Raw genomic sequence first — 27,862 nt, 5'->3', positions numbered from 1 at the left:
AAATCTGATCCAGAGGCTGTAGTTTATGAATCTTTGACAGATACAATTAAGTCTATCAGTTAGTATATTTTGGCTGTAAGTAACAAAATGCCTAACAAAAAGTAAAGACAATCATTTTTTAAAAAGATTTATTTATTTATTTGAGAGCATGCGAGAGTGAATGCACAAACTAGTGGGGGGAAGGGCAGAGGGAGAGAGAGACAAGCAGACTCCCCACTGAGGAGGGAGACCAACAATGGCTCGATCCCAGGATCCTGAGATCATTACCTGAGCCAAAATAAAGAGTCTGATGCTTGACCGACTGAGCCACCCAGGCACCCCAAGGATGTTTGGTCATTTTTGTCTGTTTTATCACTGTATCATTGATGTATTCACTTGAATAGTGCCTGGTACTTACTTAGTACTCAATAAATACTTATAAATGAATGACTGAGTGAATATTTTATTACCTATTCTAATATTAAATCAGAAGGATAAGTGGTTCTAGATTTGTTTCAGCAGTTCAATAATTCCCTTCTTTCAATGTTGATATCTATCCCCATGGATACAAAATGGTTTTACCAACTTCATAAACCACTTTCTAAAATGACAAGCTGGAAGGAGGTAACACTTTCTTCTTGCCAGCCACTTTTTTTTTTTTTTAAATCAGGGAGAAGATTCTTTACCAGAAGCTCTACAACAACTTTCTCTTATACTTCACTGGCTGAAAGTAGGGTTCTGTGTTCATTCCTAGACCAATCCCTGGCAAAAATAAATTCAAACTAGTTTAAATAAAAGACTTATCATCTAAAATTGTGGAAGCAGCTCTTCTCTCCCAAACACATGGACACTGGAACAAAATCAGAGCTGAATGAAAGAATTAAAAATGGCTCATATAGAGACAACAAATGAATAGCCTGAATAATACTTTAATAAACAATAAAAAATTAGTATTTAGTGCCAGAAAGTGCTATACATATAATCCTGCATTCAATATATTTCCTCTGATAAGTTTTGAGGATAAAAGATGGTATTACAGAAAAAAAAAGGACAAAACAAAATATATGTTCTCAACAGAAGCTGGATTTCAAAGAACAAATTTAAAAATGGGAGGAAGGAAAGTATTTTTTCACCTCTTCCTTAGCCTGATTTAAAATGACTTCATTATTTCCTATCTGTAGTGAATTCTTACATTATATCCACCCATATAAAAATGTAAATATTAAAACGTTTCTAAACCCAACAGTGTAGAATTGCATACTACTACATAATCCATGTCACTGCTAGCTTCCATTATTCAGAACTGATTATGTACACACATTTAAGATACTCTCCTTAAAAATGATAAACTCTTCATTTTGCAGTTCTTAAAGCAACACATAATTAAAGGTAGGATGTTGCCCTAAAAACATAATAAGATGAATTCACTTTAAAACCGAGAAATTTTCCAGTTACCAAAAGTGCCTTTATAATAAGCTCAGAATCCATTTGTTCCCACTTTCCTATTGTACTAGGAATAAATACATTCATGAGACATGACCACATTACTATTAAATAGGTGAAGGCAAATTTTTAAAAGACTGGCTTAAAAAGAACCAGACATGAAAGGAAATAAGTATGTGGAATCAAATACAGGAAATACAATGATTATCTTGACCTTATAGTACCTTTTCTATTCCCATTCCATTAAAATACTAGCTTAATCTACATACATTGGTGATTCAGAAATCTTAGCAATGTTCTTTAATAGGAATAGCATAGTTTATTTAATAACTTTTTTGAGAAAGAATAGTAAATCATAAAAAGTTAGTTAGAAAAGCTTTTCCCTGGGGGAAAAACAAATAAGAAAAATTGAAAACCCAATTAAAGGATTTATTTACACTTCAGCCAACATTAGTAGCTTAAATATATGAAGCTTTCAGAAATTAGAGAAAAGGAGAAATAGTGAAACATATTTTTTTAAAATTGAAGGGAGATGACGACAAAATAGTCAAAACCAGACATACGAATTCCATGGGAGTTCTAGATTATTCTAAAGAACAACATGCATTATATTAAACAACAACAAAGGAAACTGCTATGTGACATACCAAAATACATACAAAAGAATGCCAGCTTTAAAAGAGTCTGTGTTTTAAATGAATTTAGAACTAAAAAAAAAAAAAAATTATCTCTTTACTTTTCGGTCTAGTTATACAAGTCAACAACAAAAGATGTATCAGATTTCAGCCCAGCTGTATAATCTTTAAAAGTTAAAGTTAAGAAACTTGGGATAAAATAAAACTTTAAACATTTTAAGCAAAAAACAGATTTTTATGATCACCGGTTGAGAGGGGATTTGTTAGAGAGACAAAGAATAACCACCATAAGAAGAAAGCTGGATTCAACTATCTTTTAAGATTAAAAACAAAATAGAAAATTCTTTTCATGAAACCTATCATAACCTGGGAACAGAGACAGGAAACACCTCTTGTATGGTACTGCAGCAACATTATTCATTCCCATCCCTTTTCATCTTTCAGCCTCTAGCACAGTGGCAGAAAGTCTAAAACTCTGTTTCTCGGAGGTTCTTGAAGCTGGAGTTGTGGGTAGGATTAAAGCTTTACCAGTGAGAAGCACTTGTGGGGGATATGGAAAATAGAAGTGAGCTGAGAATATTCCTCTACTGGTATGACAGATAGCAAGCAAAACTGGATAGACATGAGGGTCTCTTATAGTCAAAACCCTGTGCCTCACTTTCCAATGGCAAGGCTCCAGCTTTATGGAAATGATAATGTAGGAGTAGCAACAGACATGGTGGCAGCAACATAAATATCCAACCCCCAGATCACAATCCCTAAGTTATGATCCTAAAACCAGGGACCTAGTAGCACTTACAGGTAAGTGACTAAATTCCTTCCTCTCTGAAATTTCTACAATGATTATCGTTTATAGTAGTATTTTTACATTGACACAGATTGGCACACTAACAAATATTGAGAATACAGAGTATATAAAGTACTTTGATAATTTAATAAGGGAAAGGTAAATAGAAAATGGGAAAAAAATGAACAAGCATTTAATAAGAAAAGAAAATCTCATGGGTAAATACACATATGAAAAATGGTCAACCATATTAGTATTATAGGGAAATGTTAGATTCAGAGAAATGTTAAATTGTAACACAATGAAAAACCTTTCAAGACTTAAAATAACAAAAATTTAAAAACCTAGTAAGACTAAGTGCTGATAAAAACATGTAGATCAGTAAGAACTCATAAATATCACAGGTGGGAATGTAAATTGGTACAACCACTTTGCAAATTAAGTTGGTGTTATATTGTATATAAAACTGAATATTTACATAATCTATGACCCAGCAAGATTATCCCTTGAAACTCTTGTGCTTGTTTGTGTATGATACTGAGTAGAAAAAAAAATGTCCCAGAAGACTAAATGATTATCACTTTTATATAGTTTAAAAAATACAAAACTGAATAATTTATTGTTAGGAATACACACACTTATTAAAAAATTTAAAAAGCAAGGGAATGATAAACACAAAATTCAAGAAAGTGCTAATATCTAGCAGAGGTCAGGAGAGGAATGAATAGGGAAGGAAAACATGGGTAGGTATACCAGTACTGTTAAACTCTTTTAGCTCTTAACTGGATGATGGGTTGACAGTTTTTATCAGTATGTTTCATAACATACGTGACTAAAATAACTATACTATTAATGATTGCTAATACTTATAAAGTGTTTATTATATACCCTATTTTCCCCTATAGTCAGCACTATGAAATAATTATTTCTAATTCATAGATGAGAAAACTAAAGCACAAAGAGGTTAAGTAACTGTCCAAGTAAGGTTGCATAGCTCGTAAGTAATGGACCCAGGGGTAAGACAGGAAATCAGGCTCCAGAGTCTGCATTCACAACCAGTGTACTATATGAATAAAATAGCAAATAAGAACAATAAAAGTTACCTAGGATAACAATAAAAGAATCAACAGTTAAATTGATTTACCTTTCGTTTTCCTTGATGACATTTTCAAGCTGTAGTTTCATCTCACCCATATGTTTCTGAAAGATTAAAATATTGAATATATTTTGTAGATGGGTCTCTATTATGTAATCCATTCCTAACCAAGCAGTCAGATTCTATGGCACTAGGCTACTGATAAGAAACAATCATTCTTCACTTCTAATAAGCACTAGTAAATTTGGATATTTTAATGATACACAGAATAATACATAAAGAATATATAATAAAACACTCATTTTGAAATATAAAGAAAATATTTATATGACACACTGAGAAATACTCACAAATGCAGTCCTATGATTTGTAGATGTTTATAAAAAACAGATGAGAGATATTCCTCAGTATGTCACTATAACAAATACCAGATGATCCCCACACCCTGAATGTATTCTTAATCTACTTTATTTTAGTTGAAGCCCAGATAACAGCTTGTATTTGAAAAAGTAAAATGTTAACGGTGAAAAAGAAACTAGAGATCTTTAGCAGTAATTTGCTCAGTCTATTTGCCACCTTTATTAACTGTCTAAACTCTCCACACCATACAACGTTGGTAAACCTGTATCAGCACCAACATATACTTTAATAGGAAAAATGGAGAAAAAAATCACTAATTCATATAAAAATGAGAATAAAATATAAACTGTAAAGAGAATGAGTTTGGTATGATTAATTTTCTCTGAGGAGATGAAGGGATTGTAAAATCTCAACAGGAAAGAAAAGGCATTTCAAGTAGGGAGATATATGTATAAAAGCAAAGAGGCAAAAATATTAGAACACAGGCATTGTTGTCAGCTCTCAATGAGAGTAAATGGGCTAGGGGAGAGCAGGAAAGAGGCCATGTAAAATCACACTTAAAACAAAACTGCAATCAACTCATGGTATGTCCATTAATCTTGACTGAGTAACCTAGGCTAAAGGAGAGGAGCCAAGCCTGGAGTGAACCTGGCAAGGGAAGGGTGGAAGAGGCAATTCTCCAAGCCCTTCTGCCTCCTTTTCAACCAGAGAAGCTAATGGAAGCTTGGACTAGGAAATCAGTAACAGCCAACTCTAAATACAAATCTGGCTTTAGGAAAGATGAACATTTCCCAGGTCCTTTTTGTGAATGAATTACAATTAAATTAAAATGAATGAATTTACTATCAGATAACTAAGAAGTAACCATACATTGAGTCATGATGCAGTGAAAGAAAATTGGAAAGGTAGGCAGCAGCTCTTGAATGCCATGGTAACTAAGAGGCTTGTATTTTACTGTAGCAATTATCCTGATACTTGCCACTAAAAAAATAACAACAAAACTGATCTTAAAAGTTGCAAAATCTTGCAAGATCTTTAAAAGTTGTAAAAAGATTGGTGTATCTTAAAAAATATTTACTCAAATTACTCAAATAGTTAGAATATATATATAATAGCTAGGAATAAAGGTGAATCATTATGGTCACACTAAAGATTCTTTACTGTCAAATATTCCAAAATATTTAATAGTTGGAAGTAAACAAAATCTCAGCAGTACCTCTTGTATTACCAAATTTTCCCTTATTTACATTTTTGGAAGGAAGTTTTTCATATAAAGAAATACAGTGATAGTTTTCCTGCTTTCAGGATAAACTATTCTTTTTACTGGGTCAATAGATCCTAAGAACTAGTACTAGTCAGTAATATCCATGAGAGCAACTGTTCTTAGATTTACCTGTCAGCATCTTTTTTTCCATCTGTAAAAGTAGCAATTACTCTTGTTACAGACCCTTGGGCCTTCTGCTACAGTTTTCTCTCTCTTGTAATTAATTCAATAATCACTCTTAGATTGAGAATGTTAGATGGGGGAATGAAGTTAAACACCTTAGTAAAATAGCTGATTATAGAGATATATGAATCAGATAGATTATAAAAAATCAAACATTTAAAAGTTTAATTCAAGATAACTAGTTATCCCATTTTATAACAATTGAACCACATAATATGTCATTACAGCAATTTTGAGTGAATTCAGCAGAAACTTTAAACTCACTAGCCCTAAAAAGAAAAGCAAAATGCCATTTGTGCAGAACAGAGCTTTCTATTGTTCTTTAATTGTCAATTAGAAAGATTAAAAGACATTACTATGATAGGTTCGAACTTAAATGACCACAGGCAAAAAAAGGCCCATAGTAAAGACTAGGAAAACATTTAATTAACTTACAATAAGACAGTAACTGCAATTTAAAGAAATGCTTGTTTTTGAAATATGGGTCTACAGGATCACTCTGTAAATTTATACTAAAGGATTAATCCTGGAAATGAAAGTATTAATATCAAATGCAATGGAAAACCTAACTTATTTTTAGAAAATGAAAGCATTATGTGTTCTTTTAGTAAAATACTTTGTCAATCTAGTAATTTATAAGTAGGAGATTGTTAAGCTAGATCTAATCATCTTGTTCTAATAAGTCCTAGTTTTCAATTCATTCATCAAAAATTGAGGGCATATTATGCACTAGACTTCAAAGCATATGGTAGGATCTCTTGCTGTCCCTGCATGAAGTGGAGAGAGATATAAATAAAGTTTTTAGTGTTTGCCACATTTACGGCCCCATATAAAAACATGCTATACTTTCATTTGCATTAAATTAAGTTAACCTTGCTACCCAACTGAACTGATCCAGGGATTGGTATCTAAACCAAACACAATGATGAGTATATTCAGACTCTTAAGAAGTTTACCACCTTCTGGTGAGCTTAGCTTGAGACATACAGCATCTCTTGAACAAATGCTTCCTTTATATGGTTATCCAACAATCAGAAAGGTCAAAGTTTGGGAGGAAAATGTAAAAAACATTTTAAAATCAAAGAAACAGATTATAAATATTAGGTATATTCTAAAAATATCGATCATTGAAACTCAGATTATATCTTGAGCAATGTTGTGCTATCATTTTAGTTCTCCATGAGCCTGCTGTATATCCTAATCTCAGAAATTCTAGGATATAAAAGTGTCCTCAGTTTCTTCACTCTGTTCACTCCTAAAATAAACCTCACTACTAGGAGGATTTCAGAAAAAAGATGCCATAGCTTAACCCTATATTAGAAATTGATCAAATGCATCTATAATCTGATGGACATAATATTTGAAATTGGATGAAAAATCCATCCTCTAAGGAATGGGAAATACAGGTAGAATGAGAGTAAAGAGAAAGGTCTAAAAGTATGGAATGGTTTTGGATCTCCCTGGGGGAAAATAAAGATATAAGCTTATAATAATGAGTTTAAGAGCTTCAAGCACCTAGAAGATCTTGGGAGATATCAGGAGCAAGGGAACACTGGATTAAAAAGCAAAACTGAAGATAATCTTAAAACACACACACACACATACTACACTTTCTCTCTTATAGACAGCCAAGAATTGATTAGTTATTGCTAAATATTTTATCCATCATCAATGTTTTTGAAAAGTGTATTTTATCTTTTTAATAGAATATTATAAAAAGCTTGATAACTATGATTTCATACCTGATAATACTTCAGCTGCCTGTGTAGCTCTTCCAGATGCTTATCATACTCAATAATAAGAGGAGCTAAAAAGCTAAAGAAAAAATACATAATTAAAAAAAAGGGCATAGTGTTTAATATAGGTCAATGTATAATACGTAATGAAATTGAATATGAACATTTTAATGATAAGTGTATCCACAGCAATCAATACTTTGTCTTTTTCCTGTTCTCAATCTTAGCTCAATTAATACTTCCAGATATTGTCAAATATTGAGGGAGGGGAGGTAATGAAGGAGTTCATCAAGAAAACAACTGCCAGTTGATTCTTGAGCTGAACCTGGGCAACTGGAGGCTACTCACCCCTTCCCTTACCCTTGGAATATGTGTTCTGCTTGCCTTCCCCACTTCCAGAAGCAGCTCTAAGGATACAGCCTTAAGATAGTAATGTGATGCTGAGGCTATCTATATTGGGTATGTAAGTGAATCCAGGTAAGGCCTCCTATATTTCTGACTGAACCAAGTTTAAGCTTCCAAGATTATGGCAGGCAGGTGAGGAAATATAGCTGTCTTGTGTTTTCCCAAGACAAGCCTCGTAAATAGGTTCTATTGCTTAATAAATTTGCCACTTACCAATCTGGAGTGGTCTGCTTCTTCCTTCAGTCTCTCTTAGCCCTCCACTTTTGAGGGCCAGTTTCTAGAAACTCCAGAGGTTATGAATAGGAGGGAGATAAAATTACCCCATTTGAGAGCTACTCTTATAGATTACAATGCTGGCTTTTTTTCCACTTGTATAGTCAATGTTCAAATCTAATTATAGCAGACTATGAAATAAACCATCCTAATACTAAAGGAATTATTTCAACAATAATAAATATACTTAAGAAAATAATATTTTTCTGGTAACTCAACCTTACCTTTGATCAACTATTGTGTTTTCTAATGTGTCATCCCCATCTCCTTTCAAGACAGCTTTCTATAACAGAGAATATTGCATCTTAAAATGTTTTCTCATATCATCCAAGCCCCAAATTTGCGGTAGTTTAAAAATAAATACAATTAAAAATTTTACCTTAGAAAATCTTAATGCAATTTAAAAGAAGAGAAACAAGTAATCATCTAAACTGAGTTGAAAGTTTATTTGGGGGGGGGCGCCTGGGTAGCTCAGTGGGTTGGGCCTCTACCTTGGGCTCGGGTCATGGTCTCAGGGTCCTGGGCTTGAGCCCTGCATCCGGACTCTCTGCTCAGCAGGGAGCCTGCTTCCCCCTCTCCCTCTGCCTGCCTCTCTGCATACTTGTGATCTCTCTCTGTCAAATAAATGAATAAAATCTTTAAAAAAAGTTTATTTGGTTCACCTCCCCTTCCAATTTCCCCCAACTCCCTTCTCCTCTCTAACTCCCCATGTCCTCCATACTATTTGTTAAGCTCCACAAATAAGTGAAACCATCTGATATTGACTCTCTCTGCTTGACTTATTTCACTCAGCATAATCAAGGAAAGGTGCATCATGAGAGACTATGGACTCTGAAAAACAATCTGAGGGGTCTGATGTGGTGGGGGGGTGTGGGAGGTGGGGGTAACAGGTGGTGGGTATTATAGAGGACATGGATTGCATGGAGCACTGGGTGTGGTGAAAAAATAATGAACACTATTATGCTAAAAATAAATTAATTAATTAAAAAAAGTTTATTTGGTAAATTTTAACATCCATGCATAATACGAACTTGAAATAGGAAGAATTTTCTCAACTTAATAAAGAATATCTACCAGAAACCTAAATCAATTACTATCTTTCATGGTAAAACACCAATAACACTGCATTAAATGCAGTATAATATAAGGCTGCTCACCATCACTGCTAACTTCACCACTGTATAGAGGTTCTAGTCAGTGGAAACAGGGTAGAGAGTTCAAAATTTAAATGTTGAAAGGGAAGATATAACACTATTATTATTTACAGACAATTTGACCATTTACCTAGAAATCTATGTATAATCTACCAATTATTAGGTCTAATAAGAGAATACACTAAGTTATCAGATAGAAGATCAATAGAACAGCTTTCCCAAATGCCAGCAATAATTTGAAAATGTAAAAGGAAATAATACTCTATTCACTACTGTAACAAAAGGTAGTACTTCAGAATAAAAAACAAAAACAAAACAAAGACCATTGCAATAACTATACTGCAAAATCAACTTTACTGAAGGACATGAAAGAAGATATAAATAAATAGTACTATACTATTCATGGATATGTGAATGGTCAATACTATAAATATATTAATTCTTTAAAATTCACTGCAAGTGCAATTCCAAAACAAAAATTCAATAGAATAATTTATGAAACTTTATCTTACACAGATTTTACAGTTCTTGTGAATGAGTAAATGTGCAAGAATAGCCAAGATAACCTGGCCAAAAAAAAAGGGGGGGGAAATGGAAAAGAAAAAAGAGTAAAGGGCTTGCCCTACTACATATCAAAACATTGTTAATGCTAGAGTGATTAAAACACTATGGTACAGTGTGTAAGCCTGATGATTCACAAACCTGTACCCCTGGGGCAAATAATACATTATATATTAATAAAAATAATTTAAAAAAACACTGTGGTACAGACACAGTAACAAACAGAAGAGCATAGGAAATCCAGAAATAGATAAAAAATTTATAGAAACATGACATCTAAAAGAAGTGAAATTATAACTGAATAGACAAAATACTGCTTTTAAGTAACAGGGTTAGGTAACAAAATAAAATTAGATTCCAGCATGTACTATATGGAAAAATAAATTACAGATAAAGATCCAAAGTTTAAAAAATATTTAACAGTTATTGAAAAAAATTGCATTTTTGACCTTAAGAAAGAGAAGGCTTTCTTAAGTTCCAAAAAATGCAGAGGCTTTTGTTTGTTTTGTTCACTAATATATCAACCAAAGCCCAATACTTCCACTCAAAATACATTTCTAGCTGGAAGACACCCGGTGTAAAATCTATGAATAGAGAGACTGAGATTTCTTACAGCACCCAAATTTAAAGCGTCTATGCATCTGAAAGTACCACAAGCAAAGTTAAAAGGCCAGCAACATTTTTAACATGACCAAAAACTTATTATCTAGTATAAAGTATGAATAAATACTCAAACACAAGGAGATATACAGGATGTTCAGTGCAGCTTTTACTGTAATGACAGATAAAATGTCCAACAATAAGCTAAAGGAAAGTAATACAATAGGATCCCATAAGTAGTTCAAGAAATTAACAAGATTTATATGTATCACTATGGGCATAACCCAAAAGCAAATAGGTTAATTCTAGAAGTTATTCATATACCAGACATCCTTCCTACATAATACACAATAATAAATTCCCGATTAATTAAAGACTTAACTATGTACTTATGCAAGTAAAGGACTTAAGACACAAGAGTAAAACACTGACACATTTGACTATATTAAATGTTTAAATTTTTCCACTATAAAGCATATAAACAAGATAAATGAAAACCCACAAATTGAACTTTCCACATGTGTCAGTGAACAGAGTATCAACAAGCAAAATAAAGAACAAATCTGAGATCAGACAAATAAAAGCAAGCACAACGTCATTAATAATTAGGGAAATACAAATAAAACAATAGTGAGATGTCATTTTACACCAACCACACCGACCAAAACAAAATGTCTGACAATGCAACCAATGGCTCTGAAAGATGTTTTACAAGGAGCACTCTCATACACCATGAATGGGAATGAAAACGAGTACAACCACCTCAGACAATTTCTAGTAAACCTGAAGATGAAAAAAGTCCAATCTAGGTATACATCCTAAAAAACCTCTAAGATGTGTATATGGGGACATGTTTAACAATGAGCTTAAGGATTATTGCAAAATATAAGAATTGGACAAAATCTAAATGTCCTTTAATAGGAGAATGTATAGCTTGTGGTCTAATAATACAGTGGAATGTAATGGACAAACGTTATATAATGCATGAACTTGTGATATATGTATCAAATTCCTAAAAATAATTTTAAGCAAAAAAAGCAAGTTTTGCAGTCAGATACATATAGTATGATATCACTTATAAAAGATTTTAAACTTGCCAAACGATACAATAAAATTACTGCAGATATGAACATACACAGTAAAAGTACTGGGAGCATATATACCATAGGAAAACACTAAATTTAGGATGGTGATTACCACTGGAAAGGGATAGAAGGGAATGCACAAGAGGTACAGACACTGAATTGTTTCTGCAGTGCTTATTTCTTTAAAAAAGAAAAAAAAAAAAAAAAAGACTGGGCGCCTGGGTGGCTCAGTGGGCTAAAGCCTCTGCCTTCAGTTTAGGTCAGGATCCCAGGGTCCTGGGATTGGCCCGTGTGCCAGGCTCTCTGCTCAGCAGTGAGTCTGCTTCCTCCTCTCTCTCTGCCTTCTTCTCTTCTTCTCTGCCTACTTGTGATCTCTGTTAAATAAGCAAAATCTTAAAAAAAAAAAAAAAAAAAAGACTGAATAAAGAAAAAAAGAGTGGAAGTAAACATGGCAAAAAATTAAGAATGGACACAACTGGGTGGTAGCTAGCTACCAGATACCATTTTTAGTAACTTCTGTACTTCGATGTATGTTTGAAAAAAATTTAAATAAAGGAACAATATACTCAAAGTGTTTAGTATAATTCCTAACATATAGAAAGCTCTTAATAAATCTTTGCTCTTTACTTTTTAAAATTTCTTTTTTCTTAATATGGGGGACACTCTATTAGCTAACCAAAGTATATGTTATGAACATCCAACCAACATGGAAAAGAGTTCTCAAAATATACAGCCTCAACAGACATGTTGACATGGATCTAGGACTGTAAGATGAATTACACAAAAAGGGTAACCCTTCCAGAGAGAACTCTGATAGATTAAAGAATAAATGCATCCAGTAGTCTATGTAATTTCAGGGTAGGATTTATTAATCCTAGACTATTAAAAATAATTATTATATTACTTAAATATTAATTAATGGACAAGTGGTATTTTAACTTTCAATTGTTCAAAAGTTAGTTAAAAATCTTCTTGGGATAGCTAAGTAATTCAAACTTTAAAAATATTTCTCAAATTTCTTAGGAATTTTTATAAAAATAAAAACAACTACCAGTGTTATGACTAATAGTTGGGAGATGGATGGCATTCTACAAAATAATAATTCAAGCCCTCAGTAACCTCCCACCCATCAATTTTAAGTTTCTTAATTGTTATTCTTACTGAGTTTCACTCTAACTTATCATTCTTCTAAACAATATTTAGGAATCGCACAGTGTTTACTAAATTAAATCCAAACTCCTCAACTTAACCATTTAAGGCACTCTACAAAACCTACTCTTCCTAATGTTATTTTCCATTACTTCTCTCGTATATGTCAAACACAGTATAAAAAATGAAGTATGGGGGCACCCGGGTGGCTCAGTGGGTTAAAGCCTCTGCCTTCGGCTCAGGTCATGGTCCCAGGGTGCTGGGATCGAGTCCCACATCCGGCTCTCTGCTAGGCGGGGAGCCTGCTTCCTCCTCTCTCTCTCTGCCTGCCTCTCTGCCTACTTGTGATCTCTGTCTGTCAAATGAATAAATAAAATCTTTAAAAAAAAATGAAGTATGTTTTACTCCCTAAATACAACTCCCACTTTCTTACCTCCTTTTGCTTCTCATCATGCCTGTGAGTCTATCTGCTATGCTCTCCACTACCCCTTCTTTTAGCTCTCATTGAAGTTCTTTAGAAATCTTACCTACTTTTCAGTACCCATCAGACTTGCTACATCCTTCAGGAAACTTTTTCTGATCTCTTCAACTATATTTGATCTCCTTTTTCTCTGATACCCTCATTTGGCTTTAAGGTTAAGATATGAATAATATGCCTTATACCTAGTTATTTAATATTTGTCTCAACTGATATTTTTATTAGTCTTTAGGTTCCTATGAAATGGTAATTTTATTATATACCTTTTCATATCACTAAAGCTTCTGGCTTAGTGCTTTACATAGAGGAGGTACTCAATATATATTAGTTTAACTGAATTCTATAAAGACACTGCTCTGAAACTATTTTCTAATGATAGTTGTTATGGAAATACTAATTTAAGAGTAAATGACCAATAATCCAAATTATAAAAAATTACATTATAAGATAAACATATTAAATCAAAATATAAGAAAAATAGTTAAAAGAATAAAAATATAGTTTCAGCAATCCTTCCCCACTTACTAGTGAAACTTTCAGAATAAAAGACTGCTGACTTAATAATTCAAGATCTAGCAGAAAAAATCAAGTTGGGAGAACAAGATTGACAATGACTATAAAAGCACTTATATAGAGGTATGGGGCTGGCTCACTCAGTGGAGTGTGTAACTCTTGATCTCGGGGTTGTGGGTTTCATGCCCTATGTTGGGTGTAGAAACACTTAAAAAAATAAAATCTTTTTATAAAAGCCAAATATATATATACATATAATATATATATTTACATATATTTATATTTATATAGTTCAATTGAAATATAATTGACATATGTCATATTAGTTTCAGGTGAACAAGACTAACAATCCTATCCAATAAGCTATGATCACAAAAAAAAAGCATTTATAAATATCCTTTTTATATTTTCTAAAACAAAATTTAAACAAACTATACTAAATAAACATACAAAGCATTTTATATATCTTGAATAACAGATACTCTACAATTAATTTCTATTATTTTGATCCCAAAAGGACTTCCTGAGATGATGATGAGAGTGTATCACAGAAGAATGTCAATAATATTGGATTATGATTGGGTAGACAAAATTTCTGGATACTTCCTCTGAGGAAAACACACACTAAGTATTCTAATCATAATTCTGAATGTTTACTTTTGTGCCCCTTACTTTATATCACTGGCTATGAAATATATTAATCACATCCTATCTGCCAACCTTTGGAAGAAAATATAGGCTGATTAGCATTTTGTGAAAGTGTTGTTGCACATTTTTGAGTGTTGCAGCAAATCATTTATATATGGGGAGATGGATTTTCATCATTTATCAATGAAGGTCAATGTACAGAAATTGCTAAACTCTTACACTTAGACTCTCTTTAAAGTGCTAAATCATTTTTTCCTTTTTTTTTTTTTTTTGAGAGAGAGAGAGAGAGAGCACACTTGTGCATGCATGTGACAGGGAAGGGACAAAGAGAGAGGGAGATAGAATCCTAAGCAAGCTCAGTGCTCAATATGGAGCCTGACATGGGGCTGGATCTCATGCTCTCAGAAAGCAGTGCCACTTGACATACTTTTTATTTATACATAAAACACAAAATAACCAAAGAAAGACAACTAAATTTCACAACAACCCTGAAGGGATCATTCAAGAAACTAGTTGTTATTTAAACAATCTTTGGAAGGTCACATACAATTATAAGAAGTTTTTTATTTTTAAAGATGAACGGGGGTGCTTGGATGTTATAGTAGATTAAGCTTCCAGCTTTTGATATTGGCTCAGGTCATGACCTCATGTTGTGAGATCAAGCCCTGCATTGGGCTCCGACTCAGCACCAAGTCTACTTAAGACTCTCTCTGCCTCTTCCTCTGCCCCTCACCTGGTGCATGCATGCACCCTGTCTCTCTAAAATTAAATGAATAAAGCTTTAAAATAAATAAGTAAAAGAGGAGTGACTTATTAAAGTATAATGAACCAAATATATTAAATATACAAGCTATTGCACACACTGGAAAATCTAACTTTCAGTTTAAATCCATATAATTTATGTATCATTATTCTAAATATATCATGTATTTCCCTAAGAAACACTATACAAAAAAACCTTAAGGCAATTCATAAAACTTCCTTTGATCCATGGGAAGCGTAAATGATTATTATATAGTGATAGCACAAATGAATTTTAACTATCACTTATAGCACAGTTTCTATAGAAAATCAAGTTTGAAACTCCAACTTAAAATATAAGAAAAAAATATCACATTCTGGCAGCTTTATTTTTCTAATATTAGAAAAGTTTCATAAAGTATGTTCATTTAACACAAGCCCTGGCCATTTGCCTAGTGTGAGAAAGAAGGGAATTTCATTGTGATTTTATCCTGAAAAATAGACTAAAAAGCATGAACTGTTGTATTTCACAAGCTGGTCATGACTTTTTCATCTCAACTCTCATTGTACATGGCATATAGAGCTCAAATGATGTTGGGAAATTAGTAGGCAGGAATAAAGTAAAGGAAGGATATAATTGCTTCATTCATTCCACAAATATTTATTGAGCATCTATTAATAAGAATTGACACCTGGGAAACACAGTTAAACAAAAAGTCCAAATAAAATTTATGAAGGGTTTCTGTTGCTAGCAGCAATCATTAAAGTTAGTGAGATGAGATCTCAGCCAGCGTTCCTGGGTTTCACATAACCTTTAATAATGGTTTCCTCCTACTTCTAAGTCTACAAACACAAAAAAAGTAAAAATACTATAAAAAGAAAAAAAACACAAATTTAAAAATTCCTCTTGACAGTTTTTCAATTTTTTTCATTCTTTTCTTTTTTTTTTTTTTTTCAAATTTTTTAACTTTTTCTAGTATTTTTTCAGAAACCAGTATAACATTTTTGGGGTGAAGAACTGAAGAATGCACTATATATGGCCAAGGATATGGACTATAATCCTACAAAGCAGATTAATCTCTTTCTCATATTCTCCTATCACCTCCTTTCTCATTACTGCAAAATATGCAGTGGAAGGCAAGATGCAAGGGGATTGGTATTTTGAGACAGCAATGTGTTCTGAAGAGACAGCAAACTTCAGAAGACTCTTACGCAGTAACAATATATTACTACCAAAAATAAAAGCTAGGAATCAAGGTTTGATTGTATGACTATAATAGCATCTGTAAAAGAAGAATATGTACCTTTAGAGAATTCAAGGAGCTGTAATTTCACAGGAGTGTACACTATTAAATAAGAGAACACTTGACCTTACTTGGTATATTACCTTGAGGCTTTAATTAATTAATCACAATGTACAAGGCAAGTGCATCTAAATGTCTACATACAATCACTGCTTTATCTGGTAAAACCATCTTTCATAAGTCAGCCATGTACAGTAGGTATGATATAAAACTGTGCCAAGAAATCTTCTCAGGCTTTAAAATCACTCTTTTGTTTGAATCCTCCTTTTAGACATATTCTATAAGACATTAAGCAGAAGAAAAAGAACCTAAGAATCTGAACAAAATTTAGAGGCTGCTGTATTATAATTCTCTATCATCTAAATGATAACAGTTCTTAGTTAAGCATAACTAACAAAATAGCATAAGAAAAACAGTAACATGATTAACATAGTGGATGGATAATTTTAAGACCCTCTGGACGCAGTCTGGACTTTGTAAATAAAAATAGAACAGCAGGCTAAATGTTGAGAATACACTAAAGAAAGAAAGTGTAAGCATAGTCAAGTCAACAAGATAAACTATTACTTTTTTTAAAAAATTTTTTTATTTCTTTTCAGCGTAACAGTATTCATTGTTTTTGCACCGCACCCAGTGCTCCATGCAATCCGTGCCCTCTCCAATACCCACCACCTGGTTCCCCCAACCTCCCACCCCCCGCCCCTTCAAAACCCTCAGATTGTTTCTCAGAGTCCATAGTCTCTCATGGTTCACCTCCCCTTCCAATTTCCCTCAAACTATTACTTTTTAAACAACTTCTTTCTTAATACCTTAAAAACAATTCTATTTTTAAGAGAGAGGGCACATGAGTGGGGTGGGAGTGGTAGTGGTGGAGTAGAGGGAGAGGAAGAGAGAGAATCCCAAGCAGGCTCCAGGCTCAGGACCGAGCAATGGAGGGCTCTATCTCACAACACTGAAATCGTGACCTGAGCCAAAATCAAAAGTTGGACAGTTAACCAACGAACTACCCAGGCGCCCCCAAACAATGTTTTGGTTACAAGATTCATTGATGTCAAGACCAAAATACATCCTTATTAATTCAGTAGGCTGCTATCACTAATATAGGAGCTACTGTTTTTCTTTTAATATTGTGTAACTTCAGAGTCCACCAATAAACATATCTCATTGTTCAAAAAATTTTTAACAGAATATTTAAATAAGAACATGTACCCAAGGAAAGAAGTATTAAAAACAGTGCTGTATATTGTTTACTGTTTTGATTTAGTTTTTGCTTGCCATAATTTATGAGAATTGCAAGTTAAAGCTTACTATGAAATATATCCTAAGAAAAGATTTCATTTCAAAACGTCAATGAATTCGCATTTTAGAACTCAGATATTTTAACATCAAACATAATACCTAACCTCCAATTCAGAAAAAAAGGCAATTTCTATGGCCAAAGAACTACTTTTATTAAGCAAAAACAAACGTTTCCCTATACAAATCCCAGTTGTAAGTAAATTTCAAAGTGCTATAGGCAACTTCACATGAGAATAATCCTAAGTAGAATTTATTTACATAAACATATTTACAACCAAATCTGAACCTTGTTTTTTAGACCTTAACTAATTTACATACCTGCACCGATGAACATTTGGAAAAATTTTCCATTTGATATCGTCTAAGAACCTCATTTAGCCGGTGATCTGAAACAAAGGGGAAAAAAAACCAATCTGTAGTTCACTGGCTAATACTCAATATTTTAAAACTACAAACAAGATAGTTATTATCTGACATATCCAATGCAAAGCTGCTAGTCTTCACTGCTTCTCAAAATGAATCATCAATTTCAACACATGTTTTTTGAATTTAAGGGCCCTTCTATACACATAGGTCAACTACCTACTGCTAGTGGGAAAAGAATAGCTGCGAAGAACTAATTGTTCTGATTTCTTACATTTTAATTCTCAATTCTTCCTGGTTTACTTTTCAGGCTAGCAGAAGTAAAAAAGTACTCCATTTTTTTTTTCCCAAATTCCTGCTACTAGAAGTGAAAAGAACTGAAAAGATAAGCTATAGTCATATTTTTCCAATAGTGAAAATTGGCTAAAATTCTGTTCCAGAACAAACCTCCACACAGAAGAGAAACATCAGGACAAAGATTCTGAATTATACAGGAGTAAGAGATAATAAAAATGAAGGACTGGAATAAAGTCAAGTGCTCTCAGTAAGCACAAGGTGCTTAATATTTCTATTCACATCAAGAAAACATAGAACACGGTGAATGTAGAAAAATTATTTCAAGATCACATGGATTGTTTAAAACTGATAATTTGCTAGCAACAGAGTAAACCTCAACTTTCAAAAGGACTGAGAGCCAAAGAGGGCATGTTACCTGACAGTAGCGCAATTAAGCTAGAATAAAAAACCAAAAAGGGAAAATTTTAATATATTTTGAAGTTCAAAAATTACTTTTTAATAACCCATGGGTCACAGGAGGAATTACAAAACAAATTTGGATGTATTTTGAATTGATTGATAGTGAAAATGTAATACCTGAGAAGTTGCTAAAAAAAGTCTATAGCTTTAATTGCTTATATTAGAAAAGAAGGTTTATAGTCAATGAAATATAGGTCCATCCCAAAAGGTTAGAAGAAAAGCAAATTAAACCCAAAGATCAAGTGCAGGAAATAATAAAGTCCACCCCCAAAGAAATTCAAAATAAACATACAAAAAAGATCAACAAATACAATCATCTCACAAGTTACAGCAAAAGCATCTGATGATATTTAAGATATATTCATGATAAAGCCTCAGGAATGTAAGAACAGAAGTTAATTTCCTTGATATAACAACTGATTTCTACAGAAATGCACACCAGACATCACACTAAGGATGAGAACGTTGAAAACTTTCCCTGGAAATTGGGAAATACAAATTGGGAACAAGGAATTTTCTTGACATTTATTCACACTCTAGTGGAGTTCTAAGTTTATGCAATAAGGCAAGTAAGAAATAAAAGGTATAAAGACTGAAAAGAAAAAAAAATTATCCATTATCCATAGTTAATCGTGTATAGGTATAATTAAATCCCAGAGAACACAAAGATAAATTCTTAGAATAATTACCTTCAGCATGGCTGTTGGAGACAAGGCCAATATACAAAAATTAATTATATTACTATATATTTGCAACAAAGTTAAAATAAAAGATGTCATTTACAATACCATACTAAAAAACCAATGTCTATGAATAAATCTAAAAGATTTAAACAAAAGATGTATAAGACTGTGTACAGAAAACTATGAAACAATAAGGAGAAAAATTAAAGACTAATTAAGTGGACAGAGATACTCATGGTTTACAGGAGTTAGTATTGTGAAGATAGAAGTTCTCCCCAAGGTGATCTACAAATAGCCTAAATGCAATCTCTGTTAACATTCCGAAAGATGATACTGCAAAAATTTAAAAGGTGATTCTAAAATATACGTGGAAACATAATAAGAAAAGCTAAGGCATTCTTGCAAAAGTAGAATGGTGGAGGACTTGCTTTACCAGATACCAAGGTTTATCACAAAGTTACAGTCATTTACAAAGTGTGATAGCTATATAAAAATAAACAAACTTAACCAATGGAAGAGAACAAAGAATACAAAGATAAATTCACATTCACTTAGAACACCTGAATTATTCACTTAAAACAACTGAATTATGATTGAAGGGGCACTGCAAAGCAGTGAAGTAAAGAATAATCTTTTTATATTCCACATATCAGTAAGATCATATGATAATTGTCTTTCTCTGATTGACTGATATGTGGAAATAGAGAAACAAGGCAGAGGATCTTAGGGGAAGAGAGCAAAAAACGAAACAAGACAAAAGAGATGGAGACAAACCATAAGAGACTCTTTATCTCAGGACACCAAACTGAGGGTTGCTGGAGTGGAGGTGGGTGGGAGGAATGGCGCGTTGGGTGATGGACATTGGGAAGGGTATGTGCTGTGGTGAGCGCTGTGAATTGTGCAAAACTGATGAATCACAGACCTGTACCCCTGAAACAAATAATGTATGCTAATTTAAAAAATGAAAAAAAAAAAGAATAATCTTTTTAAAATTGGTTCTGGGTCAACTGGATATCCTCATAAAAAATAAAACATTGTCCATAAAAATCAATTCTAGGTGAAATGAAGATCTAATTGTGAATGCCAAAACAAATTCTAGCCAAGTATAGAATATTTTTATATATCTTAAGGTAGGGAAAGATTTTTTAATCGGAACACAAAAAGCACTAACCACAGTGAAAAAAAACCATGATAAACTGAACCACATTAAAATTAAGAACTTCTGTTCAACAAAGAGACTTAACAAGACACAAACATGGAGAATGTATTCCAACACATGTTACAGAAAAGGGCTTGTATCTAGAATATACAAAAAACTATCTATTAAAAGGCAGACAAGACTATAGATTGTGGTAAGAAGACATGAATGGGCACCTTACATGACGATTACCCAGGGAGCAAATAAACATAGAAAAGCTGCTCAACTTCATTAGACATCAGGAAAATACAAATTAAAATTACAATAAAGAGCTAAAATTATAGAAAATGTTGGTGACAATGTAAAATAATGAAAACTCTCAACTGGTGGTGAGAACGTAAATTAGTGCAACTTTAAAATTATGCATATACATAATTCCTAAAAATATTCCTTTCCCACTCATGCTCCTTCTCTCAAATAAATAAATAAAATCTAAAAAAAAAAAAAAGTCAATTGTGGATTACTGAAGGAAACACATTCAAGCCTCAGAGGTTGCCTTTAATAAGGAGAAAATTTTACTCTAACTTAAGTCTCCTATTTCTTTCATTCATTCACCCAAAATATTTAAATCTAAATCTTTCCTTGTCCTGAGATCATAAAGACACCCTCTTAAATTTTTTTCTGAAAGTCTGAATATAATTTATTTCTCAATCAACCTGCAGTATTTCTATATATGTGGAAAGGTATCTTTATTATTTCTTCCTTCCTATTTGGATAGCCAATTATCCTAGCACCATTTGCTAAATACCTTTTCCCCACTGATTTGTATTGCTGTTCTTTCAGATAACAAGTTTCACGTATGTCTTTTCCGTGTTAATTTATTCCACTGATCTATGTATATATCAATCTGACAATCTAATATTGATTTAATAATCAAATTTTTAAGTCTTAATTACCAGCCAATAAAATTTCCCACCTTGATATTCCTTAAAACTCTCTTGGCTATTCTTAGCTCTTCCACTAGATTTTTATTTTTGAGAGAGTGAGAGTGAGCTAGTGGGGGTAAGGAGAAGAGGTAGAGGGAGAGAATCTTATGCAAGCTTCACAAAGCCCGACATGAGGCTTGATCTCACAATCCTGAGATCATGACCTAAGCTGAAATCATGAGTTGAATGCCTAACCAACTGAACCACACAGGCACCCTCTTCAACTAGATTTTAGAATCATGTTGTCAAAACTAAGTTTGAGAATGCATAAGTCTAACAATTAATCAAGAACTGACATACTTAATATATTGAGTGTTCTAATCCACAAATTTGATATGTTAATGATTTCTCCATTAACCTAGGTCTTTATTGTATTCAATAACTTTTTTAAAGATTTTATTTAATTATTTGACAGGAAGAAATCACAATTAGGCAGAGAGGTAGGCAGAGAGAGGGCGAAGCAGGCTCCCCACTGAGCAGAGAGCCTGATGAGGGACTCGATCCCAGCACCCTGGGATCATGACCTCAGCCACAGGCAGAGGCTTAACCCACTGAGCCACCCAAGTGCCCCTTTTATGAAGGATTTTTAGTTTGTATGTACATAAGTGAAACAAGCCTATAATTTTTTTTTTTTCTTACAAGTCTCTTTGTTGGATAGAAGTTAAGAATACAGACACTGGAACTAGACAGTCTCAGTTCAAATCTCAGCTCAGTCAGTCTTTAGTGAGCTTGTGGTGGTACTTAACCAAAGCATTGAGTTTTTTAATCTAAGGCTATTGAACAGTTGGGTGTGAAAACTATTAAGGAAAATTAAACAACTGATCAAGGGATGAAGTATTACTGAGTGTGAGTTACATAAAAAAAGCAGTATAATCATATCAAGATTACTGACAAAAGAGGGGCACCTTGGTGGCTCAGTCAGTTAAGCGACTGCCTTCAGCTCAGTTCATGATCCCAGGGTCCCGGGACTGAGCCCTGCATCGGGTTCTCTGCTCAGCGGATCCTCTCTGTAATCTCTTTCACTTTCACTCTCTCTCAAATAAATAAATAAAATCTTAAAAAAAAAAAAAAAGATTACTGGCAAAAGAGCAGATGAACTAATGGGCAATGGTTACAGTAAAGAAAGTAGTAAAAACAGGGATGCCTGGGTGGCTCAGTTGGTTGAGTTGGTTTCGTTGGTTTCCTCAGGTCATGACCTCAGGGTTGTCCAACAGAGCCCCATGTCAGGCTCCGTGCTCAGTGGGGTTATCTGCTTGAGAATCTCTCCCTCTGCCCCTCCCCCCAAATTGTGCACACACTCTCCCCCCAACCCCCCAATGAATAAATAAATCTTAAAAAAGAGAAAGTAGTGAATATAAGCTGGTAAAGAATTAAGGAAATAGAGGAAAATGAAGAGTTCAAAGAATATGTTTTTTTTTCAGCATAACAGTATTGTTTTTGCACCACACCCAGTGCTCCATACAATACACGCCCTCTCCAATACCCACCACCTGGTTCCCCCAACCTCCCACCCCCCGCCCCTTCAAAACCCTCAGGTTCTTTTTCAGAGTCCATAGTCTCTCATGGTTCACCTCCCCTTCTAATTTCCCTCAACTCCTTTCTCCTCTCCATCTCCCCATGTCCTCCATGCTATTTGTTATGCTCTACAAATAAGTGAAACCATATGATAATTGACTCTCTCTGCTTGACTTATTTCACTCAGCATAATCTCTTCCAGTCCCGTCCATGTTGCTACAAAAGTTGGGTATTCATCCTTTCTGATGGAGGCATAATACTCCATAGTGTATATGGACCACATCTTCCTTATCCATTCATCCATTGAAGGGCATGGTTCTTTCCACAGTTTGGTGACCGTGGCCATTGCTGCTATAAACATTGGGGTACAGATGGCCCTTCTTTTCACTGCATCTGTATCTTTGGGGTAAATAGCAATTGCAGGGTCATAGGGAAGCTCTATTTTTTTTTTTTTTTTAAGATTTTATTTATTTATTTGACAGTGAGAGATCACAGGCAGGCAGAGAGGCAGGCAGAGAGAGAGGAAGGGAAGCAGGCTCCCTGCCGAGCAGGGAGCCCGATGCGGGACTCGATCCCAGGATCCCGAGATCATGACCTGAGCTGAAGGCAGCGGCTTAACCCACTGAGCCACCCAGGCGCCCCGGAAGCTCTATTTTTAATTTCTTGAGGAATCTCCACAGTTTTCCAAAGTGGCTGCACCAACTTGCATTCCCACCAATAGTGTAAGAGGTTCCCCTTTCTCCATATACTCTCCAACACATGTTGTTTCCTGTCTTGTTAATTTTGGCCAATCTAACTGGTATAAGGTGTTATCTCAATGTGGTTTTAACTTGAATCTCCCTGATGGCTAATGATGATGAATATTTTTTCATGTGTCTGATAGCCATTTGTATGTCTTCATTGGAGAAGTGTCTGTTCATATCTTCTGCCTATTTTTTTTTTATAGGATTGTCTGTTTTGTGTGTGTTGAGTTTCAGGAGTTCCTTATAGATCCTGGATATCAACCTTTTGTCTGTACTATCATTTGCAAATATCTTCTCCCATTCCGTGGGTTGCCTCTTTGTTTTGTTGACTGTTTCCTTTGCTGTGCAAAAGCTTTTGATCTTGATGAATTTTTTAAAATTATTTTTATTAACATATAATGTATTATATGCCCTAGGAGTACAGGTCTGTGAATCATCAGGCTCACACATTTCACAGCACTCACCATAGCACATACCTTCCCCAATGTCCATAACCCAATCATAATAGAAGTCTTGATGAAGCCAAAGAACAGTTACAGTGGGAGCAAGAAACTTGTGCTTAAGATTTCAAAAGCAGGGTAACTTGAATAGATCTGCTTATGTCCAACATGAAGTAACAAGGACCACCTTGCCATTCAACACAACCAAAACCAAATAAATGAAATAATGGTTTGCAAGATACTAGACAATAGACAGCGATAATGAGAGATGCAAAACAAATGAGGTAAACGCTATGACTGCTCCACCTTAATGACTGGAGAGTCTAGGCCATGGCACAAAAAGGGAAAATGCAGGCCTCAGAGATCAGAAGCTTCTCTGAGTTAAGGAAGTGGAGACCAAGTGAACAAGAATTGGCAAGACAAAGTATGAAAGAGAAAGTTAGAGAGAGAGAGAGAACTCTGGATATATGAAATCTGTGGTGGGTCTCTGTTTATAACAGTACACAAGAACAATAATAAAACCCCAAAAAACAAAAACAATGGACTACTGACTAGCTCTTTATTAAAGAAATTAAATTTCTAGTTTAAAATCTTCCCACAAAGAAAACTCCAAGTCCAACTGACTACTGGTAAATTCTACCAAACATTTAAGGAAGAAATAATGTCAATTCTACATAAACTTTCCCAGAAAATTGAAGAAAACAAAATATTTTTCAACAAAATCTACAAGGCAAGCATTGCCTAATGCCAAAACCAGGCAAAGAGATTAGAAGGGGGAAAAAGGGCTTATGAACAGAGAAAATGAAAATTTTAAATAAACTTTTAAAAAATCAAATCTAACAATATATAAAAAGGATAATACATGAATAAGAGAAGTTTATTCCAAAAAGAGAGGTAAGAAAATTAATCAATGTAAGACAACTTGTTAACAACAAAATGGAAAAAAAAATCTGATCCTCTCAATAAATGCAAAAAAAGCATTTAAAAAAAAAAACAACATCCATTCTGATAAACTCTCAGAAAACTAGGCATAGAAAGGAATATTCTCAACCTTTTGAAAACACCTACAAAAAATCTACAGTTAGTATCATACTTAATTTTGAAAGATAGATGTTTGAACCCTAAGATTAGGAAAAAGACAAGGATGTCCACTCCAACCACTCATGTTCAACACTGTACTGGAAGTTCTAGCCAGTACAATAAGCCAAAAACTGAAATGAAAGACATCTAAATTGGAAAGAAGGGACTAAAACTGTTAAGAGATGAAAAGATTGTCTATGCAGCAAATTTAATGAACTCTAAAAACAACCTATTAGAATAAATGAGTTTAAAAAGGTTGCAGGGGGGCACCTGGGTGGCTCAGTGGGTTGAGCCGCTGCCTTCGGCTCAGGTCATGATCTCAGGGTCCTGGGATCGAGTCCCACATCGGGCTCTCTGCTCAGCAGGGAGCCTGCTTCCTCCTCTTTCTCTCTGCCTCTCTGCCTACTTGTGATCTCTCTCTGTCAAATAAATAAAATAAAATCTAAAAAAAAAAAAAAAAAAAGGGTTGCAGGGTATAATATACCAAAAAAAGAGACATAGTTCTATATATTAGCAATGACAAATCAGATGCCAAAGTAAAAGAATAATACTATTTACAAGAGTATCAAAAACAGAATACATAGGGATCAATATGATAAAAGATGTGCAAAACCTATATATGAAAAACTACAAAATACTGCTGAAAGAAATAAAAGAATAGCTACATCAATGGAGAGAATATACCTTTTATTGATAAGAGGACTCAATATCATTTGATATTAATTCTACACATATTGATCAACAGATTCAAAGCAATGCCTCTCAAAATATCAGCATCTAGTTGAAGAAGTTGACAAGCTGATTCTAAAATTCATATGAAGTGCAAAGCACATAGGACAGTCAAAATAACTGAAAAAGAACACATTTGAAAGGCTAACATCATCTGATTCCATGACTTACTACAAAGCTGCAATAATCAAAACACTGGAATACTGGTGCTCAAACAGATAAACAAATCAATGGAACAGAATAGAGTCCAGAAATGGATGAATACAAATAAGGCCAAATGATCTTATTTAAATATTTTATTAATTTATTTATTTGACAGAGAGAGAGAGAGAGAGCCGAGCGAGCATGCAAGCACAAGCAGGGGTAGGCTCCCTGCTAAGTGGGGAGCCTGATGAGGGGCTTGATCCCAACACCCTGAGATCATGACCTGAGCTGAAGGCAGACACTTAATGGACTGAGCCACCCAAGGGTCCCAAGGACAAATGGTTTTTGCAAAGGTGCAATGGTAATTGATGGGAGAAAGGATAATCTGATCAATTGCATTCATATGCAAAAAAGTCAGCTTTGACCCTTATCTTGCACCTTATAGAAAATCTAAATCAAGTGGATCATAAATCTAAATGTAAAACCCCAAATTACGGTATTTCTTAGAATAAAACATAGAAAATCTTTGCAGCCGTTGATTAAGCAAAGGTTTCTTAGATATGACATCCATAAAAGAACAAATTGAGAACTTCATCAAAATTAAAAACTTTTGGGCGCCTGGGTGGCTCAGTTGGTTAAGAAACTGCCTTCAACTCAGTCATGATCCCGGACTCCCGGGATCATGTCCCACATTGGGCTCCCTGCTCAGCAAGGAGTCCGCTTCTCCTTCTGACCTTCTTCCCTCCCCTCTCATGCGGTCTCTCTGTCAAATAAATAAATACAATCTTTAAAAAAGAAATTAAAAACTTTTGCTCTGTGACGAACACTTCATGGAGAATGAAAAGAAAAAAATAGTTCATCTACACTTCCCAAATCCCGACTACAAGAATGACTTTTTCATTTCTTAGCTTGATAAATAAGTATTTCTTTGAACAGGTCTCTAAGGACTATCAGATTTCCCTTCTCAGATGGAGGTGGGAGAAGAGTGTCCTGAAAATGTGTTAGGAGTTTACTAGAAGCATGGTCAGGTTTGGAATTGCCTGTAGTTACTTGTAAAGCTAATGCTTTATCACAGGGGTTGCCAGTTGAGAAACACCAAATCCAAATGGAACAAATGAAGAGAGGCAATCAAGATAAAAAAGTCACTATAGAGAAGGTTAAAATAGGTGAGAGAACATCAAGCCATCTTTATTTACCGCAGCTGGTGTCAAGGTGTTTTGCCTACTAGGGTAACCCACTCAGCTGTAACTGGCACACTGGGTTCAGTTAAAAGGAAAAAATGGCTGGCTCATTCCTCCAAAACTCATAGTTTGAGTGACTCAGGAACCCTCCCCACCCCAACCAAACTCATCACCAAACTGTTGTCTCCCACCATGCAAGATGGTGGCCAGCCAGTCTTCCTTACAGGGTGGCAGATGTTCCCACTTCAAACTTGAGAAATAATGCTAATGTTATAGTATCATTATAGTGCATCAATAATTTTAAATAACATATATAGTGTACTTAATACGTACTAGAAACCATGCTTTATTTATGTCATCTCATTTAATCCTTACAACCCCAAGAGGGTTATTGCGCTATTCTTTCCATTT

General features: G+C 34.1%; 1 protein-coding gene across 7 annotated transcripts in view; it reads right to left on the bottom strand.

The window, feature by feature from the left end:
- Positions 1-27,862, bottom strand: part of SCLT1 (sodium channel and clathrin linker 1) — a 193,638-nt gene that overhangs the window by 163,846 nt on the left and 1,930 nt on the right. For all 7 annotated transcript variants that reach the window (XR_006386785.1, XM_044268234.1, XM_044268233.1 and 4 more), the window contains exons 2-5: positions 18,012-18,079; positions 8,386-8,444; positions 7,490-7,562; positions 3,989-4,044 (exon numbers count right to left, since the gene is read on the bottom strand). Coding sequence is in view for 6 of the 7 variants with exons in the window: in XM_044268234.1 (XP_044124169.1) it covers positions 3,989-4,044; positions 7,490-7,562; positions 8,386-8,444; positions 18,012-18,079 (256 nt within the window). In the remaining variant the exon portion in view is untranslated. The remainder of the gene's footprint in view (positions 1-3,988; positions 4,045-7,489; positions 7,563-8,385; positions 8,445-18,011; positions 18,080-27,862) is intronic.

The sequence above is a fragment of the Neovison vison genome, chromosome 11 (assembly GCF_020171115.1).
Source record: "Neovison vison isolate M4711 chromosome 11, ASM_NN_V1, whole genome shotgun sequence".
Classification (NCBI taxonomy): domain Eukaryota; kingdom Metazoa; phylum Chordata; class Mammalia; order Carnivora; family Mustelidae; genus Neogale; species Neogale vison.
The sequence above is the reverse complement of the archived record's forward strand: the minus strand, read 5'-3'. Positions and strand labels throughout refer to the sequence as shown.